This window comes from Anastrepha obliqua, chromosome 5 (assembly GCF_027943255.1).
Source record: "Anastrepha obliqua isolate idAnaObli1 chromosome 5, idAnaObli1_1.0, whole genome shotgun sequence".
Classification (NCBI taxonomy): Eukaryota; Metazoa; Arthropoda; class Insecta; order Diptera; family Tephritidae; genus Anastrepha; species Anastrepha obliqua.
The window spans coordinates 90762900-90786642 of NC_072896.1; the positions used below are offsets into that span (position 1 = coordinate 90762900).

General features: G+C 39.0%; 1 protein-coding gene across 1 annotated transcript; it reads right to left on the bottom strand.

Moving 5' to 3' along the window:
* Nucleotides 1–10009: 10009 nt before the first annotated feature.
* LOC129248095 (mambaquaretin-6) lies at nt 10010–11078 on the bottom strand. The gene is made up of 2 exons (XM_054887530.1): nt 10765–11078; nt 10010–10304 (listed from the first exon to the last, which is right to left on the bottom strand). The coding sequence occupies exons 1-2, from the start codon at nt 10856–10858 to the stop codon at nt 10093–10095; spliced, it is 306 nt and encodes a 101-aa protein (XP_054743505.1). The 5' UTR covers nt 10859–11078; the 3' UTR covers nt 10010–10092.
* Between the last annotated feature and the right edge of the window lie 12665 nt (nt 11079–23743).

The following is a 23743-nucleotide window of genomic DNA, read 5'->3' on the forward strand; positions in this document are numbered from 1 at the left end:
TCATATTTTTTACAGTAAGCATGAATGTACAGGGCCGTCGAGGTAAATCCGGAAAACACTTCGAAAGCTCTGGAGCAGTAGCGTTAAGTCTAAAACCACTGCTAAAGGGACATATTTTTAGTGTATTGTTTCCTGATTGACATTGGAGTGCCGGAGTAAGTGCTAGTGAAACGATGAGTCGAGAGCAGGACAGAAGAGCTGCGATACTATAAGTCACTTCGCGCCGGAAAAAGCCCTAAAGAGATAATTGAGTGGTTTGGTTACCAAAAAACGCAACACTGGATGGACCGCGTGGCTGCTGGAAGAGAATATGTGTTTCAGCAGGGCTCCGCACCTGCTCACAAGGCAAAGAAGACTCAGGCTTGGCTCCAGAATAACCTACCCTACCACTGGTCACCAGATTTTTGGCCACCTTCAAGCCCAGACTGCAATCCTCTTGATTATTACGTGTGGGGCACAGTTGAAGCAAAAGTTAACGCGAAGCCTCATAACACTAAGGACGCTCTGAAGACAACCATCGAGGAAGTGATGACCACAATGGACAAAGAGGAGGTAGCTCGCGCATGTGGGCGCTTCAGGTCCCGGCTGGAGCAGGTAATTGCACGAGATGGGGGTTACATTGAATAACAACTATGATATGTGTACTCACATTATACAAAGTTAAGTGCAAATAAAATTATTTTTGAGTAAATATCCAATAGTTTTGTTTTTAAGTTCAACATTCCGGATTTACCTCGACGGCCCTGTATATGCGATTGAGTAAAAATATAATACATACATATATATTTTTTTGAATTAGTAACCATGTGCGCGACAAAATTCAATTTCCAGCCAAATAAAATAGACTCCAGTTGTATATAAATAGAGGCTGTCCAGTGGGAGTATCTGGAATTCAAAGCTAAATTAAAAGAGATTTTCGAAGGATAAAAGTTTATTTCAATATCTATTATAAAAAAGGCAAGTGCGAATTTTATTTCTTAAAAATTATTTCCTCTAAATGCTGATCATTGCGTCTGTTACACTCTTGGCCTTCGTACTCCGTGCCACTCGCTGCACAGTGGTCCGACCAGAAGGCGTTGGCGGACAAAATTCAAAAACTCATTTAATTAAGCTGAAAATATATATTTAGGGGTTTTAAGGATCAGTGATGACGAATCTGACCTTAGTTTTAGCAAATTTTAAATTCATTGATTACTATAAATACATTTTTACTTCCGTAATTAGCTGGTAAGTTCATTTTTACATTTTTCACGACCCCAGAGAGTACCACGTGTAGGTTTACGGTAAGGTTATTCTCTCCTCATTTTTGTGTTTTGTTTTTAGATTTTTTTTATTTCAAATTTTTTTTTTTATTTTTTTTTTTGTAATTTTTTAAATTTTTTTTATTTTTAATTTTTAATTTTTTTTTTATTTTTAATTTTTAAATTTTTTTTGTTTTAGTTTCAAATTTTGTTTGGGATATTTAGTTGTTTTTCATTTTTAATTTTGTTTTATGATTCAGAATCCTCGGTTTCTGATGAGCTGTTTTCTGAGGCTGGATCATTTTTCAAATTTAAAAGCGCAAGAACCTTTTTTGAAAATGGTTTTGGCTTGTTTTTCGGAACCTTAGTTTTTGATATTATAACTACATCTGATGAACAAAGCAAAGCATTTAATAAATCTGTCGTTGTGTCAGTTCTCGACATTTTTCGTGTATTGTTTTGTCTAAAATTTTTCAAATCCTTATTGCGTGCTTCCTGAGCCTCTTCGGAGAGTTGGCCAATAGGCAGCAAAGCATGTTTAATAATTAAACTCCCATGAATTAGTTGTCTCTTAATGCTGATGGGGTCTGTGATGTCTTTTTCTGTCTTTTACACAAAATTGCATGAGCCATATGTAACGTTTTGCCTGTGGGTAAATGCACAAAAGCTACATTATTTTTAATCTGATCAGTTTGAGATCATAGCTGAAATATGTGGCTACATCACTCATGTTGATTTCAAGTGGACCGGTGTGGACCACTCGAAAAAATGATCTTTAAAAAAAAAATTTTCGAAAAATTTTGAAATTTCAAAAAAGAAAAATTGGATTTTGTACCACAACTTAAGAGAATTATTACTGTTTCCGTTAATATATTCAATTATCTTTTTTTTTCAATATTTGGTTAACAATCAAACGGTAATATTTATTTGCAGACATGAAAATTAAACTCTTGTATGAAGTACGATTTGCATACAATTTCATGTTTAAAGTCAAAAAACTACAATGAAAAATTTTTTAAATTAAGTAATATTTTCAGGAAATCTGCCTTGAATATTTAAGAAAACATCTGCATTATCAAATTTTTATTTCAAAAATGTTGAAAAATTGAATTTTGTCCGGCCGCCGGACCACTGTGCGCTGGAGAAGGAATGGCGGAATGACATTAAACTCCTGAACGATATTTTCTTCTGCCGCTGAGACGGTCGCTGGATTTTTTTTATATACCGTGCAACCTCTCCTAACGGACACCTCTATTAGCCGAACAACTCCCTTGAGCGGACATTTTTTTTCTAAACCAAATCTTATGTATTAGAAAAAGTTACCCTCTTTTGAGAGGACACCTCTCTTGGACGAACAAAAGCTGACGGACGGTGAGTATTAGCCCAAGAGAGGTTTTAGTGTACTTTACTTTTGTATCCCTACAGAAATCAATCCAAAAGGGTAAGATCGGGCGAGCTGAGTGGATTGGAGGATTTGTCACCAAAACGGTTCATCCGTTCGTTCGGGAAGAAACTAGGTGGGTATACTGGACATTCTTTCATTATATCGTATTAGCATACAAACTGGCAGGCTGAGAGAGTCTGCAGATGAAGAAAACTGATGTTACTTGTCATGTCCGATCGACTGTCGCAGTTCCTCCTGTCACTAAGCAGAGGGGACTGTAGGAGGCTGGTTGGACTAATGACGCACAAGGAAAAAGTGGGCATCTCAGATAGTGCACTCTGCATGTGGAGAGGGGGATGAGTCGGCGGACCACTTTCTGTGCGTCTGCCCCACCTTCGCTCGAATCAGACTTGAGGTCTTTGGCACTGATGTGCTAAGAAGCGACCACGTTGGCTCCTTGGCATCACAAGATCTACTCAGATTTCTTCGGAGGTCGAGTGATTTAAAGAAAATTATAGAGGGAATCCGAGGGCAGTACAATAGATTTAATTGTGTCTGAGCGCTGTACCTGCTAGTCTATCAAAAAAAAAAATTCAAACTTATAGCGACACCTTTAATATTTTCATTGGACTGCTTACCACAGAATTTGTTGCCAAAAACCTTCTCACCAATGTTGTTATTTTTGTTGTAGTTGAAGTGGTTGATCATTTCTAATGAAATAATCCTAATTAGCGACCTGCGCCGTTTTTTTCCCACTGCTCTCGTATAGGTAATTTTCTTTTTTAGTCAGATCCATTTCGTGAAATTTCATTACTTTCATGTAAGAAAGGTTTGCCGAAAGAGCGAAGTCTTCTTATAGTTAGACATCGTCATTCGCATAAATAGTGGAACAGACTTTCTTTCACCTCCTCTGCCTGACAGCTGCTGCAGATGAGATTCCTTCCAGTGAACTGCAATGGTTGCAATGATACGAGAGATGCTTGAGCGTGAGTATCCTAAGAGGTAACCCGTCCTCTAGATGTTGTACGACAGCCACGTTTTTCTTGTTGTTTTTAGTTAATTGCTTCCACCTTCTTTCGGCTAAAATATAGGAGTGTGAAGCAATGGACGATGACAACATCCGATGAAGCGACGCTTGGAGTGTTTGAGAGAAAGATTCTGCGTAAGATTTTTGGACCTTTGCACGTTGGAAATGGCGAATATCGCAGGCGATGGAACGATGAGCTGTATAAGCTTTACAACGACAGACGAGTAGACATAGCGCAGCGAATAAAGATACAACGGCTACGTTGGCTGGGTCATGTCATCCGAATGGATACAAACGCTCCGGCTATGAAAGTATTCGATACGGTACCAGCTGGTGGTAGCAGAGGAAAGTGAAGGCCTCCTCTGTGTTGGAAAGAGCAGGTGGAGAAAGACTGTGAAGCCAAGTGTGTCCAACTGGCGCCGGTTAGCACGAGAAAGAAACGACTGGCGCGCTTTCTTAAACTCGACCAAAATCGCGTAAGCGGTTATCGCGCCAATTAAGAAGAAGAAGAAGCAATTGACGTTTTTATTATATTGAATGGGGTAGCAACTGCCACCACCTCTGCTAGCTCGTTTGCTTTCTCATTACTCTCTATATTCCTATGACCGGGAACCCATTTTAGATTAATTTGAAGCCAATGACTAAGCAATTCTAGTTCCTCTCTACACTGTAAAACTGGTTTGTGTGAAATGGAATTGAATTCTAATATCCTGATAGCTGCTTGACTGTCTGAAAAGTTAGCAACACTTGCACCAATTTCTTTTTAGTATTTAAGTGACTTGCATGCTTTTCTGATTGCTAATAGTTCTGCCTGGGACTCGCTGGCATAGTCAGGAAGTCGATACATGCATTCAGTCAATTGTTACGAATAAATTAGTCACGAAATTTTAAAGTTGTTTGTAAACGTATTGACGATATATGCGACCATCTTAGCCAACTGGATATATGCGTAACATACAAACTGTAGTTAAGGTCAAGGTGCAATTTTGGCTCTTGGCTTAAAACATAAAATATCAAAATCTTAAAATGCTGAGTTCAAAGACCTTCCAGTCAAGTAAGTGCAAAGAACCTGCACCCTCCATTCCAACAACAAATGCCAATCGGCTAGAAACAGCCAGTGCATATTTTGTGCCAGCCGATAACCCTGGCAGCCAATGCTTTATTAGTTCTAATTTTTATCAATTGCAATTAATTATAATAAACACAGAAATGTAAATTAAATATTTTTTATGAATATTTCTTATTAATTCACTTTTAATATTCACCTTTTGCTTGGACTTCCAACTCTGCACGATTTTCCAAGCTATGAAACGGGCTATCTTTTTTGCTATATTTTTAAGAATTTCGCTTAGAATCTTAATCAAAGTGACTGTAAATATTTCAAGAAACGTATGAAGCTTCTTTTCATCACCAATTTCAGCTGCAAAGAGAATAGAGGCGAGGTGCCAAATCAAATGAATACGAGTACGACGAATGGCGCAACGAAGTAATTTGCTCTGTTTTCAGAAACTCACTGACGGCTATTAATCAATGAGTCTCCTGACAATTTACGTAGCGCAAATCTTGGATTACTAGTAAGTATAATAATAAGATAAAGTCACAATCACTTAATTTTTGGCAAATGGGCTTACAAACATGGTCGGTTATTAGTTACTCAATGATTGATCTTGTTTTTTTTTTTTGTTGAGACAGACTAGCAAGTACAGCACTCAGACTCAATTAAGTCCATTGTACTGCACTCAGATTCCCTTTTTAATATTTTCTTCTTAACCCATCAGTGCCAAATACCACCTTTTCCATGTGCTTTGCCCATAGAAAGTGGCCCGTCATCAGTCCAACCAGCCGCCTACAGTCCCCTCTGCTTAGTGACAGGAGATGCTTTCCATTTCAATTCAACCGGGCTATTCGGGTCATGTTCTTCGATTTCGATGTAACTGAAATATTTTGCTCTCTGGTCAAAATAATGAGACACGTATTTTTTTGTTCGCCCAAAAAAAATTTTTTTCAAGAGTTATCGGCAATTTTGTTTTTCGGCTCAAACTCGATTTTTTTTAATTATATAAGAAAAATTTTTTTTTAAATGCCCATAACTTAATTAAAAATGAACCGATTTTAATAATTCTGGGTTCAAAATGATTGTAATTACTTACACGAGCGACTTCATGTAGAAAAAATTGCAAAAAAGTAGTTGGAAATTTTTTATTTAGCAAAAAAGAAAAAAAATTGAAATTTTTTCGAAATTCAATATTTCAAAAAGTGTATTTTTTTTTTTTTATAACTTTTTCCAAATCAAAAGGACATCTCAAACTTTAATTGAGCTGAATGCCTAGTAGCTAAAATGAGTTGTTTTTGAGTAATGAATTTTTGAGTAAAAACCCTGTTTCGCACTTTTTGTTTTTTGCAAAATAAAACATTTTCAACTACTTTTTTGCAATTGTTTCTGCACGAAGTCGCTCGTGTAAGTAATTACGATTATTTTGAACCCAAAATCATTCAAATCGGCTTTTTTTTGACTAAGTTATGAGTAATTAAAAAAAAATTTCTTATATATATTCTTATTTCAATTCAAAAGGGCTATTCGGGACATGTTCTTCGATTTCGATGTAACTCAAATATGTTGCTCTCTGGTCAAAATAATGAGACACGTATTTTTTTCTTCGACCGAAAAAAATTTTTTTCGAGCTTTATCGGCAATTTTGTTTTTCGGCTAAAAATGGATCTTTTTTTAATAATATAAGAAAATTTTATTTTTAAATGCTCATAACTTAGTCAAAAATGAACCGATTTTAATAATTTTGGGTTCAAATGGATCGTCATTACTTACACGAAACAAAAAGTGCGAAACAAGTTTTTTACTCGAAAAATCATTACTCAAAAACAACTCATTTTAGCTACTGGGCATTCAGCTTAATTGAAGTTTGACGTGTCCTCTTGATTTGGAAAAAGTTATAAAAAAAAAAAAATACACTTTTTGAAATATTGAATTTCGAAAAAATTTCAATTTTTTTTCTTTTTTGCTAAATAAAAAATTTCCAACTACTTTTGTGCAATTGTTTCTACATGAAGTCGCTCGTGTAATTAATTATGATCATTTTGAACCCAGAGTTATTAAAATCGGTTCATTTTTGACTAAGTTATGGGCATTTAAGAAAATTGTTTTCTTATATAATTAAAAAAAATCGAGTTTCAGCCGAAAAACAAAATTGCCGATAACTCTTAAAAAAATTTTTTTTTCGGGCGAACAAAAAAATACGTGTCTCATTATTTTGACCAGAAAGCAACATATTTCAGTTACATCGAAATCGAAGAACATGACCCGAATAGCCCGGTTGAATTGAAATGGAAAGCATCAGGAGGAACTGCGACAGTCTGACGGACATGACAGGTAACATCAGTTTTGTCCATCTGCAGCCTCTTAGACTGCCAAGCTCGCTTGTGGGTTAGAGTAACCCGTTTGCTAACCGTGGCTTTGATGGCTGCCAAAGTGAGTGGCAGAGTTAGAGATCTCGTTACCCGCGATACCCACATGTCCCGGGACCCATGTTAGCATAAGGATATTATGCCTCCCGTCATGGTTCAGGCTCTATTTACAGGACTCGACTACCCTTGAAATGGTTGGGGGGCTATCTATGGCCATGAACGCAGCTTGACTGTCGCTGCAGACACATATATGATAAATCTGTCTCTCCATCTGTTTTCCACAACAAAGTTCTTCTCTTCTTGAACAGCGTACACCTCCGCTTGAAACACAGATGCATGCATTCCAAGAGCAAAGTGCAGTTTTGTTCCGCGTAGACCCCAGAGCCGGAACCGTGCTCGGTCCTGGAGCCATCCGTGAAGATGCAAAAACAGTGTTTGTCGGGTTCATTTTCAGAGTTTGACCACAATTGAGACTCTGGCAGCACCACACATACGAAGAGCTGAGGAGTCGATCAAAATGCGATACGTATTTATCTAAGGAGTCTCCGATTCCATTTGAAAAATTTTTAAAGTCGATTTCTTATTATTTGCTGTGAAATCACTCACTTTTCCAATATATTTTGAAGATATTCCACTTTGTGAATGAAGTGATCTTTCTTCGTCACTATCCGTTTTTCTCGGGATTCCAACTACTTGTGCAACTTGTAAATTTGCGCACGAAAAAAACCAGCTTGGAAGTAGAAAACCTACCAACAAATATGACTGAGGTAATTTGTATCCAAATTTCATACTTTTTCCATAGTAACGCGGAGTGTTGAACTAATAAAAGGTGATCAATTTGGAGGTATCGGATTTTAAATTGAAATAAAACAACGAAAATTCAAATGAATTGGGAAATCCTTATTATTTTTATGTAGAACCAGTCGTGATATTTATTTTTTTAAGATAATACCTTTGAAATGTTAGTCACAACTGCGTCGTAATTCGACCATCCGTAAACACCAATTTTGGATGACTCGCTGGAGAACTTCGGTCGGTACTCGTGAATAACTTTAGTAATGTTGGCTTTCAATGTCTCAATCGAATAAAAGTCCAAAGCTGTGATATCAAACGATCTTGGTGGCCAATCCACTGGTGCAAGGCGAGAGATAAATTGCTCACCGAAACGACGGCGCAGTAAATCCATTGTTTCACGGGCTGTATGGCAACTAGCGCCGTCTTATTGGAATCAAATGTTGTGAAGATCACAGGCTTCAATTTCCGGCATCAAAAAGTCAAAGTTTATCAATGCGCGACAGCGTCCGCCATTCACTGCTACATTGGAGCCAGCTTCACCTTTGAAGAAATATTGTCCTATGATTCCTCCAGCCCATAGGCCGCACCAAAGGGTTGTTTTCTTTGGACGTAATGACTGTGTTTGAATGGCGTCGGGTTGCTCTATCAAAAACACCCTAATAGAAAAATTTGTACGCCTTTTATGTATCTACAAGGTGAAGTCCAAAATAAACAAAACTGGCGTGTTTTTGTTGCCGCCATCTTTTTGATGAGTTAGTGCGTTGGAAGTTACATCCCTAGCTGACTTTCAGTGAAAGCTTGGTGACATTCGGTTCAGTGGAAGCAAAATTATTGCGTCTAAAGTGTCAGTATGTTTCTATCATCAGTAAAAAAATGAGTTTCGGAGAAAGAGCTAATATCAAATTTTGTTTATGCCGATGATTGTCTATCTCGTGCCACAGTTCATGAGTGGTTTACACGTTTCAGAGATGGTTATGAGGACATAAATGAAAATGAACAAACAGGCCGTCCAAAATCAGTAACCACCGAAAGCTCCATCGAAATTGTTCGTAAATTTATAAAAAATTAAACGAAATCATCGATGAAGTTCATGGAATCAGAGTTCAATATCTCCAAACCATCGATGTATCGCATTTTAACTGATTATTTGGACGTACGTAAACCTTTCGTTCTTTTCATTCCACACAAGTTAATTGAAGGTCAAAAATTGCTCAGAATTCAACATTCGAAAGGCCTCATTAAATAGGCGAGAAAAGACGAGAACTTCCTTTACAACATTGTAACTGGTGATGAAACGTAGAGTTTCCAACAGGAACCTGAAACTAAGCGGCAAAGTGCCCCATGGATGGCCCCAGACGAGCCACCACCTAAAAAATCGCGTTTTAAGAAGTCAAAAATCAAGTCGATGCTCATTTGTTTTTACAATTCCAAGGGAATTGTCCACAAGGAGTTCATACCAATGGACCAAACTGTCAATGCAATTTTCTATCTTAGCGTTTTGAAGCGTTTGTTGCATCGCATTCGTCGAATTCGCCCTGAATACCGCGGAGGAGGAAGCTGGGGCTTATTGCACGATAATGCAACATCTCATCGATCCACTCTTGTGACTGACTTTTTGACTAGAAATCAAATTTTAACCATCAACCACTCACCGTATTCACCTGATATGGCTCCCTGTGACTTCTACGTATTCGGAAAATTGCATTTGGCCATGAAAGGAAAACGTTTTGCGTACGTAGAGCCCATCCAAAAGGCCTGTACCGACATCCTGAAGTACATTCCAGTCAATGACCTGAAATATTCTTTCGAAAAGCTTTTAAATCGTGCAAAAAAGTGTATCGACGCCAGAGAGGACCATTTTGAATAAATAAACTCGAAGCTCCTGTCGTTCCTATTTCAGCTCAGTCTTGTTTACTTTGGACTTTACCTTGTATTAATCCTGAAGAAAAAATTAACTTTTCTTACAACACAAAAATCATTAGAAAATATTGAACGATTTTTATGGCATTAAAAAAATAGCCTAGGGCACAAATTTTATCGCAAACTGGGAGAACATTAAAGGGGCATTGAAATTTCAGAGCTGAATTTTGTATTTAGGTATATTGTGATTTATTTTATTTTATTTTACTTTATTGAGATATTCTTCATGCAGTTTCCTGTTAATACATTTTTTTTTTTGTATGAGTCTCATATCGTGTAAATCATTTTTCCAACCCCAACATTGCTCATTCGTTGATACGCAAGTCCTGTATACGCCGCGTCAAATGCACGCAAGTGTCCAAGCAATCTTGTCGTGAGCCAAAGCTCTGCCCCGGTACTGTGCGACAGCCACCCAACACATACATTTGGCAATCATTGGTGCGCGGATCAAAGTAGAAACCCTCGATTTCGATAGTGCAAACACCTTCTGACCTTGGCGGTGGCTGCAGGCAAATGTCTGTGTGGAGGAAGTAGAAAGAAAGAAAAGATGCAATAAATTTTGACAGAAAAAGCATGACATCATCGTCTCCACGTTATCACCTCGATTTAGTTAAGCAATTAAACACTCTTCTACAATAAAAAAAAATTAATAAAAATACCGGTAAAACAATATGAAATTATCGATAGCAGAGCCAATGAATGGCAGTATTGGTGGGCAGCAAGACGGCAGGTGAATGGACGTTGACGAGTTTGAATAATCACTCAAAAACCATATTTGGAATGATTTCTACAAAAAAACACACACATTGCAATTCTGTTATCTGAAATAAGCAGCCCTGATTGAGCGCAACTAGTCGAGATGATTTCTTCATTTTTTTTCTACCCTACACTTAAGCCGCCACACCCACGTTTTTGCTTTACTTTTCCCTACACGTTCCGCTACATTTCATACAATTCAAATTTATTTCTCTACTTACTTGGCCGTCCGCGCGGTCTAGCCGTCACAGCGATCACATTGAATCCAACAACAAAGAGCAAAATGCAAAACAAAGCACAGCTACGCAGTTCCATTGCAACGATCAAAACAACACTTAACACCCGCCTCGACTCAGCACTTGTCGCACTCAACAACACGACACAACACAACGGCGCAGCAACACAGCTCCTGCTGGAAGTCACAAAAGAGTGACGGCGGCAGTGGCGGCGGCAGCGGCTGACTTGACTGCGGGCATACGGACGAGATCACAACTCAACAATTCGCTCCGTGCGGACAACGTCATCCTCTCAGCGATGACAACACACTATAATATATAATATTAGTGACAACAAATTATAACAACAACAAGTAAAAGAAAAAATAATAGTAATAAAACAACAACTATAAGCGCATAGTTATACGAGGGTCGGCTTTTATATTGCGCGATTACAGAGCAAAAAAACTATCTGTTATCAATAAAGGTCGTTTTATTAAACAACAAATACAAACTAACCCTAGAGTGTAGACAACAACTTTGGTAACTGAACGTTAAGTATAAGTTTGAAAGTGATGAGCAGAATTACTCCCGGGGGTTTGCCATCGCCTGCCGAGAGGCGGCTTCCATTAGAAAAAACGGAAGCGACTGTCGTCTACTGCGTCGTGTGGTGTGGCCACTAAAACGATCGCTACTCTCCCCCCTGGGGAGACACCCTTCCCGGAACTGCTTTCTATATTACTTCGGGAGGGCCCAGAACGGCATCCATAAAGGACCAATTCTATTCGCCCACGTTTGGATCCACCATATTTGTAGCCATCTTTCATGCTATAGGCTCGTCTTCTTGTGTCTCTATCTGTGCGGCTTCACTTTGTTGCACTGTGTCGAGGTCGATCTTTTTTTTCCGTAGTACGTTCTGGATGTATTTCTTTACCGCGTTCCATCTGTCCTCACGTTCGAGCTGATTATGTTGCTCGGCGCGATGTCGTCAATCTGCTTCCTCAGAGCATCTCTTTCCGCGCGAGCCATCTGTCACAACTAAAAAATATGTGTTCAGCGTCATCGCTCAGCGCTTCCCAGTATATGCACTTGGAATCGGTTACCTTGCCCATGCGGTATAGATATCTCCGGAGGTATCCGTAGCCCGAGAGGAACTGAGTTTAGAAGTAGTTCAAGGTAGCCGCATTAACTATGATGAAAAAGAAAATTGTGAGGGCAGCCGAAGTCGAATTCCTAGTGACGTCAGCCCATCAGCTGATAAATTCAAATTCGCTGAGAGCCGCTACTAAATAGCGTACACTGACGTGCTGAAAAAAACTCAGAAGGCGTGGCCAATATCAGGCCATTAACCGACTCTCTCTCTCTCTCAGCGAATGATTGGCTATCGTAACAGGGGTCATTATAGCAGTTTGTTTATGAAAAAACTGAGATTGTGTGGGCGATATATGAAAAAAATCAACACTTTTTGAAACACTCCTCAATACGCTGTGGATCTTAATCAATTCATTGATGAATTAAATCGAGGCTAAATATATTCAGCAAATGCAGGAATTTGTGCTACAAGAGACAAATTGCGTCTGAGAGTCGGTTAACGTCCTTATATTGGCCGCACGTAAACTTTCTTCACCATGGATCTGAGTCATTAGGGTTAATGCGTTAAATGTTTCAGCATCTGAATATTGTCAGAATATAACTGAATTACTTTGAAATGTTCCTCTTATTTAAAGTGTTGGTCATAAATCACTCCTTGATAGTAATAAACCACTGTCACTGATTTCTAAAATTTCATTCATCAAAATTCGTTATGAAAATCTCACTTCAAGCAAATTCAAATCGTCCAAAATATCCTCAATATTAAGGTTAAGTATCAACTGAGTATCTGCAACAGAGTTGCAAAAGGGTGTTATTATTATTAGTAGGCTAAGGCGCACTGCGACCAAAAGAGATCTATTGTGCGAAGCCTGCTAAGGTACCCTATATTTGAAGGCTTTTTCAAAATTTTACGAATTTCTGGGGTTCACTGCTCCATAATTATATGAATGCCCGGCAATACCCCCAAAGTGGTGCAGTCGTTTCTGCCTAGTACAGGACATTTATGCAGGATGTGTTCTGAATTTTCGGTGTCTATTTCACAGACCAATTTTATTTAAGTGGTATCTCATCCTGCAGTGGCGTGTCAAGTAACCAGTTAAAAGTCCTACGTCTACTGCTGAGTGAAAGTAGCTCATCGGAAATCCTCTGTCCGGCGTTAGGAATTGTTTCGCTTGTCGCTGAACGATAGAATTTCGCTAGTGTTCAGGGAATTTCGGGCAGTCATTTACCATTTTCGAGGTGATTATAGTTGATAGAAGGACTTTCAAAGCCGACTAACTATCTGAAAGTATGTAAATGTGGGTTCCTCCCATTTTTCTACGGAGACATTCGCTCACGCATATCTTAATGGCATGTTTTTCCTGCCTAGAAGTTTTTTGAGTAAAAACCCATTGGAATTGACCATCTTCTAACTTCCACCCATCAGTATACCAAATCTGGGATCCAGATTTGAAGGTGATGGAATTATTTTTCCAGGCCGTACGTTCAATAATAGGTTAGGTTGTGATACCACTGTGCTGCACGGGAGCCCCATTTACTTTCCTTCGTGGAACCATTTTGTGGCTCTTATGAAACATAGAATTCAGCCCAACCCCACGCCAGACAGCTCTGTAAGAGAATTGAAAAAGTATTTACCTAGATAACCTGCTCTAATTTTATCTAGGGCTGGACAATTGCCCTACTGTTTCTCAACTGTTTCTTCCTCTTCCTCATCTCTGCAACTTCTGCAATATTCATGGGGGAAAACTCCTAGTATCGAGGACTGCCTGCCAAGTAGCCAATGACCGGTTATATAAGCCACGACCTTCAAGATATCTTCTCTTGAAAGGCTAAACAGTTCCTTTGTCCATTTCTTGTTTATTTGCGGCCATAGTAGCCTAGCTGTTACACATGTGTCTTCATCTCTCCATGACCTATTGGCCTCTTGGGTAATGTTGTTTTTTATTATTAATATACTTTATACGTGGCCAAAGGGGTTCCAATGGTAAATACTTTTAATACGGAACAGTTGAAGAGCAGTACTTTTTCTGGCTAGCTCATCAGCTCTATAGTTTCCCTCAATACGAGTATCTGTGTCCCGGAACCCAAATAAGGCTGACCTTGAATACGACGCTAATATCATTTAGAGCTACCTGGCATTCCTGTGCAACCTTTGATCTTAGTAATATATAACCACATTCATTGATTTAATGGCCGCCTGGCTATACGAGAATATATTTATAGTCGTTTTTGTTACGGCATGCGTATATAGATATGTAGACGCTTTTTTTATAGCTAGAACCTCTGCCTGATAGTCGCTGCAGTAGTCTGGTAGTCGAACGGATAGTTCCAGTCCTAGTTCCTTCTAGAAAACTGCATAGCCAACCTTATCGTCTAGCTTGGAACCATCTGTATAAAAATTTAATTCCCCCCTTCTCCCTGGGCGTGGTGTCTGACACTCCCTTCTTGACGGTATACTCGTCTTGTATAGCCTTTCGAAGGTGAGTCTAGGAATAGAATAGTCTATTTCCTGTTTGTGACTATTCAGAGAGTGCAAAATAGAAGCGTGGCCGGTCTCAGCGCCGAGGCGGCGGCCACATGTTTCCCTACCAGATTTAATACAGTTAAATTGATTAGCACTTCTAGCGCTTTGTTTGGGGTAGTCCTTAAAGCGCCAAAAATGCATAAAAAAGCTGTTCTTTGGACCTTACTCATGATTTTAGCGCAGCTCGCCTTTTAAGCAGATGGCCACCATACAAGTATTCCATATATCAAGATTGGCCTAACTACAGAAGTATAGAACCAATTTGTAATACGAGATGTTAGTCCCCAATTAATACCGACCACTTTTTTGCAAGTATATAAGGTTCGGTTAGGTTAGGTTGAAGCGGTTGTCCTGTGGGACACACTCAGGCTCATAGCCCATTGTGATGCCGCGTGTGGAGCTTGTCCCTATCTCTCCTAAAACCAGTGTGTGTTTTTCAAAAATTTTAAAATATCTCTGATTTTTATAGTACTGAGGTCTTCTAGCTCATTAAAAAATTGTCTACCCAGAATAGTAAACCTGCGTCTGGATAGAGCAGGGCAGTGGCACAGTAGGTGCGAGATTGTCTCGTCCTCATCTAGACAACTTCTACAGAAGTCATGTGTTTGCACACCCATTCTTTGGGCGTGTCTGCCTATTAGGCAGTGCCCCGTTATGACCGAGATCAATGTGCTAAGACTGTGTTTATTTTGGCTTAGCAGAGATTCTGTGCGTTTAGTTGGCCAAAGTTGACGGGCGATTTTGCAGGTTGCTTCATTTCGCCATCTTTCTTTTGCTTTCTTTACAATTTCTTCAAGGATGTGTAGCTTACATGTTTGTAAGGGTATCCCTATGTCATTATCTATGTGCTCGTCAGACAGTTTAGTGCCGAGTCTTGCTAGTTCATCGGCTCTACAGTTACCCTCAATGTCGCGATGGCCAGGAACCCATGTTACCTTTAGGTGAAATGACTCAACCATCTCGTTAAGAGATGTGCGGCATTTCATGGCTACCTTGGAGGTTGTCGACTGTTTTGTGAGGGATTTTATCGCCGCTTGGCTATCAGTGAAAATGTAGATATCATTTCCGGATGTCGCATCACACTGTATCAGTGTCGCGGCTTTTATTATTGCCATCAGTTCAGCCTGAAAGACACTACAGTAGTCGGGGAGCCGAAAACTGAAGGAGATCCCCAGATGTTCAGAATATACACCTCCGCCCACCCTGCCCTCGAGCTTTGAGCCATCTATGTGAACATGGATGGACTCGCCCTGTCTCACGTCGTCCCGTTCCCACTCTTCCCTTGAGGGTAGGAAGGTCGTAAACGATGTAATGGCAAGTATAGGCGGGAGTGCATAGTCCACCAGTCCGGAAAACCCCAAAGTGCCAGCCAGGATTTTACCGTGGCCATAATCCGTGTTTGACCACTTGTTTAGAGTGTTCAGCCTTATTGCCGGACTGCGTGCGTTATATATTGCTTGCAGATCTACCGGAAGGAGGTTTAGTGTCGCATATAATGCTTTCGATGGTGTGGTTGACATGGCGCCGGTTATCAGAACAGATGCTAGTCTATATAAGTATATAATGGAACGTTGGCCTTCTTTACTCTTTCCTCAATATTAGGTTTCCATGTAAGTTTCCTGTATAATATGAGTCCTAGGTACTTGACGTTCATTAATAAGAACTTGAAGATTCCTAAAGAGAATTGGTAAAAGTGTAACAGAGTAGAAAAAGCCTCTTCCTTTTTTAAACTAATTTTCGTAACATTTTGCAAATTCTTACTAAATTATTTGGAGTTTAAATAATGATTTGTCTTAGTTATGTTATCAACTTTTTTATTACTCGAAACACTTCTGTTAAAAGAAAGTGGAGTTGTATACTCTGAACTAGCTACTACACCCTGATCTCGTAATACGCTAACCACATTTTTAGCCTTTTCCAACAACAAATTACACCATTTTTTTTAATTCGAGTTTGTTTCCAAATTTATTTATATTTCACCACCTTCACCTTATTTCTACGTCAATCGTCATGAACCTTTTTCTGCGATCTTCAAACTCGATGCAGAATCTCTAGCGTTTCAATATCTAAAATTATAAATAGTAACCCTCGTAGTGCTCTACAGTGCCACAGATGTCACTTCGGGCAGCAACAACTCAATTCACTTAATGCTGATAACAATGAGCGGAGAACATAATGATTATATGCAAGGCTAGGCTACATAACTATGTACACGTCTACGAATGTGTGTATGTATGAGTCGTACGTTACTGAAGTATTGAACAGCAGGCTGCGGAGCATTTCAGTTCATCTGGCTTATCAGCAATTATGTTGAATTGAAAAACATCCGAAGTGAACTGTGAAGAGCTCAGTATGGACGAGCGTAATTAATAATTCCAAAATAAATTAATCGAATATTTTGAACTACAATATTCCATATGTACAATACCTATCTGATATATACATATACACATCAATTTGCATATGTATGTATGTATGTAAACACCTTTATAAAAACATAAACTTTAAATTTTAATTAATAATAAAAAATAATAATAATAAAAAGGTATGAATTTCGAGTTTTCTAAGCCATATTTTTTGGCGGAAATTAATCAAATCAAGTCAGGGTCGGACTTTAGCCTACTTTAGTGATATGAATATATTCTAGATGTATGTACGTCGGAATTAGAAATCATCAATGAGCGGCAGGCCAATAGTTTGCGATCTATGTAAGTGATTAACTTACAAAATTTTACTTCATCCCCAGTAACAAATTTCTACAACGGCAAAACGTTCTTTATGTTGATCGATGCTTTATAGCAGTGGTCGCTAACCTTTTTAATGTGTTGAGCTACTTTCAAGATTTTGAAATAAACAGCGAGCTACTTGCACAAGCCAACATAAATTAAATAATACACAGTTATATTCGACATACAATACATGTATTTATTTTACTAATATGCGTTCTATATATAATAAACTTATGACTTATAGTGCTTATACTTATACATAACTACACCCATGTTCACACCGATCAATCGTAACAAAATTTTTTGCAGTCATAATGGCAAATCACAAGCGACTTAAAAAAACAGCAAAACAGTAATAGTACATTATTATATAAATAAAATATGGGCAGATAAAAAGAGCATATTTAATGAGAAGGTTGACATTCTGACTCATCGATAATTTTTTTAATATTTGCAGTATAATTTGATACAGTCATTCGAATACAGTTATCCAAATGTATATCTGTAAGCCGATTGCGGTATTTATTTTTAATAAATTTCATATTGGAAAAAGAAGATTCACACAAATAAGTTGAACTGAATAACGCTTTCACTTTCAACGCAACACGACATAACACTGAATACTTATCTTTACTTACTAAAGTCCATATACATTTTGTATTTGAACCTAAAGATTTTAAAGTCAAGTCACTTTGAAAAGCAATCAGTTCCATTTCTGTCACAGCAATGTCTCCGCCAAAGTTGTTCATAACACAGGTTGCAAACTGTTGTATATCAATGTCCATGAAGGGTGAAACAACAAATTGCGTCACTAAAGCAATTTTGCTGAAATCCTTGAAACGATTTTTGAAGTTTTCCTTCAAGTTAGAAATTATTTCCATATGATATTTACTGTCATAGGGCTCTAATAGATTTTTGGATATCTTTTCGGAAAGAATAAGAAAATGCTTAGTATCGCGGTTTTTTAGGTTTTGTTCCCAAAATTCAAGTTTTGTAATAAATGCATTTATATCAGAAATCATTTCCGGTAATTCTTTATCCCTGCCTTGAAGCTGCAAGGTAGGCTCATTTAATTTCTCTGTAATGTCCACAAGAAAACCAAAATCTCTGAGCCAAGTCGAATTTTCCAGTTCAGGAATCGGTTCATCGCGTTCTTTGAAAAATTGGAGTATAGCAGGCAGGACATCATTGAAACGTTTGAGCACTCGTCCTCTGCTTAACCATCGCACTTCAGAGTGAAGAAGTAGCTCTCCGTATTGACAGTCAATTTCATCAGCCAACGTTTTAAATAATCTTCTTTGTAACGCTTGAGCTCCAATCTTGTTCACAATTTTCACCACCCGTTTCATAACGTTGTTCAAGTTTAGAAAATTTCCACATAATGCTTGCTGATGTATAATACAGTGGTAACTAAGAAATTGTGGAAAACTTTCATCCTTATGACATAGCGCCACGAGCCCCTTATCACAACCCACCATAGCTGGAGCACCGTCAGTTGTCAGGCCTACCATTTTTGATATTGGAATTTTCTCAGAAGAGATGAGATTTTTTAAATTAGTAAAGAGCTCTAGCCCAGTAGTATGTCCTTTGAGTGGAATAAACTTCAAAAGATCTTCTTTAATTGTAAAATCACTAAAAGCCATCCTGACAAATATGGCCATCTGTGAGGTGTCAACTACATCTGTTGATTCATCCAGTTGCAGTGAAAAATAAATACAGTTATCTAAGTCACTTCTTAACTGTAAAAAAATATCATTGCTCATTACTTCTACTCGCCTCATCACTGTATTAGCAGAAAGTTGCATAGATTTTATAGCAGACACTATTTCGTCTTTATTTCTAAAGTTGGCGAATAAAGAATCTGCAGCTTCCAAAAATGCTTGTTTTATGATTTCCCCGTCTTCCCCGTCTGGGAAACACGATAAGATGCTTCAGTGGCAGCATTATTTTTGTCGATTGTTTTCAAAAATATTGACTGTTGTCCAATTAACTGGATTTTTAAATGTTTCAGTTTTTCTTTTCTGGTGGCAGAATTTAACGGGAATGCCTTCTCAAAATTCGAATATACAGTTTTATGATGCCTCTCAATATTTCCTTTTTTAGGAACTGATACAGATGTATTACATAACAAACAAACACTTTTGCCTTTAACTTCTATGAAGAAGTATTGTTCTTCCCATTCCGAATGGAAATGGTATGTCTTCGCCTTCTTACTACTGCTTGCCATAATGTTTCGAACTCTAACCAAACCGCTGCACGCAGAACGTTGATAATGCCGTTCAGTATTAAACTGAGCGCAATGTCGGCGTGCATTGCGTATATATAAAGCCAAAAAATTCTCGAACACGCTAATCGGTTCCAGCCGATCCTAGAACGGAGACGCGACGTCGCGTCGTGTTTGTCGGCGCGAAATCGCTTACCGCAGTGTTGCCGCTGTTTATCTATTTATTATGAAAATTTCTGAAATTTGCTAATACTGGTAGGATTTTCAGACTTTTGGATTTTTTGCAACATGAGCAGCGCGAGCTACCAGAATTGCCTTTGCGAGCTACCGGTAGATCGCGATCGACGGGTTGGCGACCACTGCTTTATAGTTTTGCGACTATATCCATTAGACAGGGAAACGTGACCGCCATAACTTAGAAACTACAGGGTGCGGCACTCGAAGTGTAACCAACTTCAGACCACTCGCGCTGCTGATGCACGAGCTTCAGCTGTCTGTTAGTTAGCTAAATGACAGTCCAGAGTATTACAAGCGCGCGGACGCATTTTGCCAGAAGTAAACGCGAAAAAAGAAAATCAGTAATGGATTTCAGACGTAGTAGTGTGATTGCATTATTTTTGGCTGGAAAATCACAACCAGCGATTGTTCGAGAGCTCGAGCATCTTAAAGTAAATAAAGTTTTTGTTTTTCGCACCATTACTCGTTACAATGATTCTGGTAGCATCGCGAAACGTCATGGAGGTGGTGATCAAAATACTGCAACGTCGCGGGAAATGGTTCAAAAAGTGAATACGCGACTTGAGCGAAATCCCCGACGAAGTTCCAATCAAATGGCGAAAGAACTAAAAATATCTAACTGTAGCATTCGCCGTATACTGAAAATCAAATCAAATCTCAAAGTCAAGCCTAACATGATTCAAAAGACGCATGATCTAACACTAAAGCAGCAACAAGTGAGAGCGCGACGGAGTTGCTTCGTTTGACCGAAAGCGGTCAATTTCCGAACATTGTGTTTTCTGACGAGAAAATTTTTCAAATTGAGCAATTCGTAGACTCCCAAAACGGTAGGGTTTATTTGACCGACCGTTCATACGAGAATTTGAGTCATCGCTTGGCCACTAGGAGGCAGCACCTGCCACAGGTAATGGTTTGGGCCGCTGTAACCGCAGATGAGCGCTCTCCAATCGTTTTCATCGAGCCTGACGTCAAGGTTGGTTGGTTAGTTAGTTTGAGTGGTGATTCATCCAGAATCCAACTAGCGCTTCCGAACCATTTTGTTGTCACATCCTCGTTACCAACTTCTTTACCAGTTATTTACGGCATGACTATATCCAGCCTGTGCGGTTTAAGAACCTTATTAGGTTGTTGCAGCCATCTAAGCCAGTCAGTTGTTCGAGACCCTCAAGGTAAATGCGAAATATTATCGGGAGAGTATTATGAAGGTTGTTTTGAAGCCGTGTGCAGACAAACATTTCGGTGGGCGACCATGGACGTTTCAACAGGACTCGTCACCGTTTCACAAAGCTCGAGTGTACCACGAAAGGCGAAAAAACAACGCTCCGAGCTTCATAACGTCCACACAAAGACTCTCAAATTCAGCAGTCGCGAATCCAATGGATTATTCTCTTTGGGTCATTTTGGAGAGCTGGGTCCGAGCTAAAAGATTCACCAGTCTCGAGGCGTTGAAAAAAACCATTGCCCGCGAATGCGCCAAAATACTTGCAAGCCACTTTCGGGCAGCTTGCGATTCGTTTTTGCACCGTCTCAAGACCATACTCAAGGCAAAAGGTGGTCATATCGAGCAAAAGTAAATTGATTCATAATTTTGTATTATTTTCACACATTTTTTACTTTGAATGGAATAAAAGTAATTTTCCAAACTAAATTTATGGCCTTTTTAATTGGTTACACTTCGAGTGCCAGACCCTGCGATTTGACCAAATCGACTGTAAACCACTGCATTGTAGGGGTTTGGATTGTTTGGCTTCACATCTTCGAGCCATATTTTGTGTTAATTTCCGCGCCAGTTGTGGAGGTAATCGGCTCAAAATCAGCCAAATTCACCTTGATAAGTGTTTGAGCATCCATATTTGTTTCCCTTTGAGTTTCTGCTTAACTATTGCTCAAACATGCGACTTGCCTGATGGTCTTAAGGAAGGCGTGATTGTGAAAATCCCTAAGAAAGGCAATCTGACGGAATGTAAGAACTGGATGGGCATTAACTTGCTCAGTATGATTAACAAAATAATCGCACAAATCATAAAAGACTTTCAGCGGTGCTGCAACCAGAACTTAGACGGGAACAGGCGGGCTTCAGAGCAAACCGTTCATGCATCGAAGAGTGTCCCAGTTATCGTTGAACAGTCAGATGAGTGGAGAACCCCGCTCTAGTTCGTCTTCATAGACTTTCAAAAAGCGTTCGATACTTGACATCACGGCGCTGTTCGTAACGCCTTCGAGTGTAAAAGGAGCCCATCGAAATTGATTCACCTCGTGGAGGCACTTTACACGGACGCATGTCGGATAATGCATAAGAAACTTTTGGATGACAAAATTAAAATATTGGCAGGTATACGACAAGGATGTGTTCTCTCACCACTTCTCTTTAACATGGATGTTGTCATGAAAAACTCCTCAACATCCGGACCTTGGCTATGCAGATGACATCTGCCTTCTGTCCCACAACCAGCCAATACTATTATAGTAGAGATCCGAAAGAGAAAATGGGGCTGAATTGGCCATGTTCTACTCAGAGGAAATGTTGACATAGCAAGGACAGCCATTGACTGGAATCCCCAAGGAAGCCGCAGGCGAGGAAGACCAGCGAATACCTGGAGACGACTACTGGATTTCAAAACCCGCGCCATGCAGCTTAGCTGGAATGAAGTTAAGAGACTGGCACAAAACAGACGCTAATGGAAGAAATTCGTTCTGGCTCTATGCTCCACACTGGAACTCTAGGAATTTGTGATGATGATTGCCCAAACATTTCCAATAGGGTTGGACAGTGGCGACTGTGAAGGCCAATTCAACATTTCAATACCGTTTTGTTGTTTCCACTCTATACACCTTCTGCTTCAATACTTTTGTTGTCTGCTTGTAAAATCCAATGTTGGGTAGTTCTTCCAAACATCTTCGCAGGTAATAATGTTTTTTTGCAAATTTTATTAATCAAAACTGCCTTCAAATTGGCGGTAAACGCAGTTAAACGGCCAAATACTTTTTCGCAGACGCAGCCCCAGAAATGAACCTTAACTGGATGCTTAAGAGTTCGTTGCAGTAGTCGATTATCAGCAGTACACCAGCACCGATGTACCGACTATTCGCCCAAAGGGAAGATTCAATCTTGAATATTACGTTTGCCTAATTCCGCTCTGAATTCGCCTATGCAAGTCTTTTTTCAAAGACTGATAATGAGAACAGCGGTTTTTTTAATGTGCCGCGGAATTTGAGGTATTGCGCACGTAAACGTCCTCGAATCCTATATTTGGATACATTAACACCACTTTTCTTTAAAACTGCTTCAGTTTCACCCAGCGATAAGTTCGGCTTTGTCACCAACAAATCAATGTTCCTCTATTCTTGCTTTGGGGAAGAATATTTTTTTTTTTTTTGGCCTCGTCCGGGAAAGTCGTCAATGTTTTTAACTTCGGTGTATCGTTGCATAAAGCGGCCGCCGTAGGCGAATAGGTTGGTGCGTGACTACCATTCGGGGCTCGAATCTCCGTGCATGAAACAGCAAATGATAGAAAAAGTTTTTTCTAAAAGCGCTCGCCCCTCGGCAGGCAATGACATTCTAAATTCCTCACAAAATAAACAAATTTCACAACGCGAAAAGGATGAAAGTTTGAATTTTGCAGGTCACGCTTCCATTAGACAAATCGTACACCGCTCAAAGTCCTAAAACCGAACGGTGTACACCAAGATGTAAAGAAAAAACCAATTTTAAGGCTACCCTCAAAATTGTTTCTATGCTCCAAAAAACAGATATTTATTATTTATTCAATTTGTTTACTTAATATTTGCCCGTGCCGCTAACGATTTGAAAATTATCATGGGAAAAATGTACTTTTTCGAACATTTGGTATAAAATGTTTACAGATCGATACTTTTTTTGTTTTTGTTATCCATGAAAAATTCCACGTGGCACTATGGATTTTTTAGCAATGCTGCATAAAAATTTTTCAATTCGTCGTCAATTTAACTTTACAAATTTAAAGCAAATATCGAGGATCGTTTGAAAAGTGCGTGAAAAATCAGATAGATGTGTTTTTGAGGTTATGTTTAGTTTGTAGCATATCTTGGAAGAGCACACACCAAATATCAGTCAGATTGGTATATTGCATTGTGTTTGGCATTCGTTTGAATGGAGGAAGTCGAGTGATTTTCCTTTTCCATCATGACAACGCACCAGCT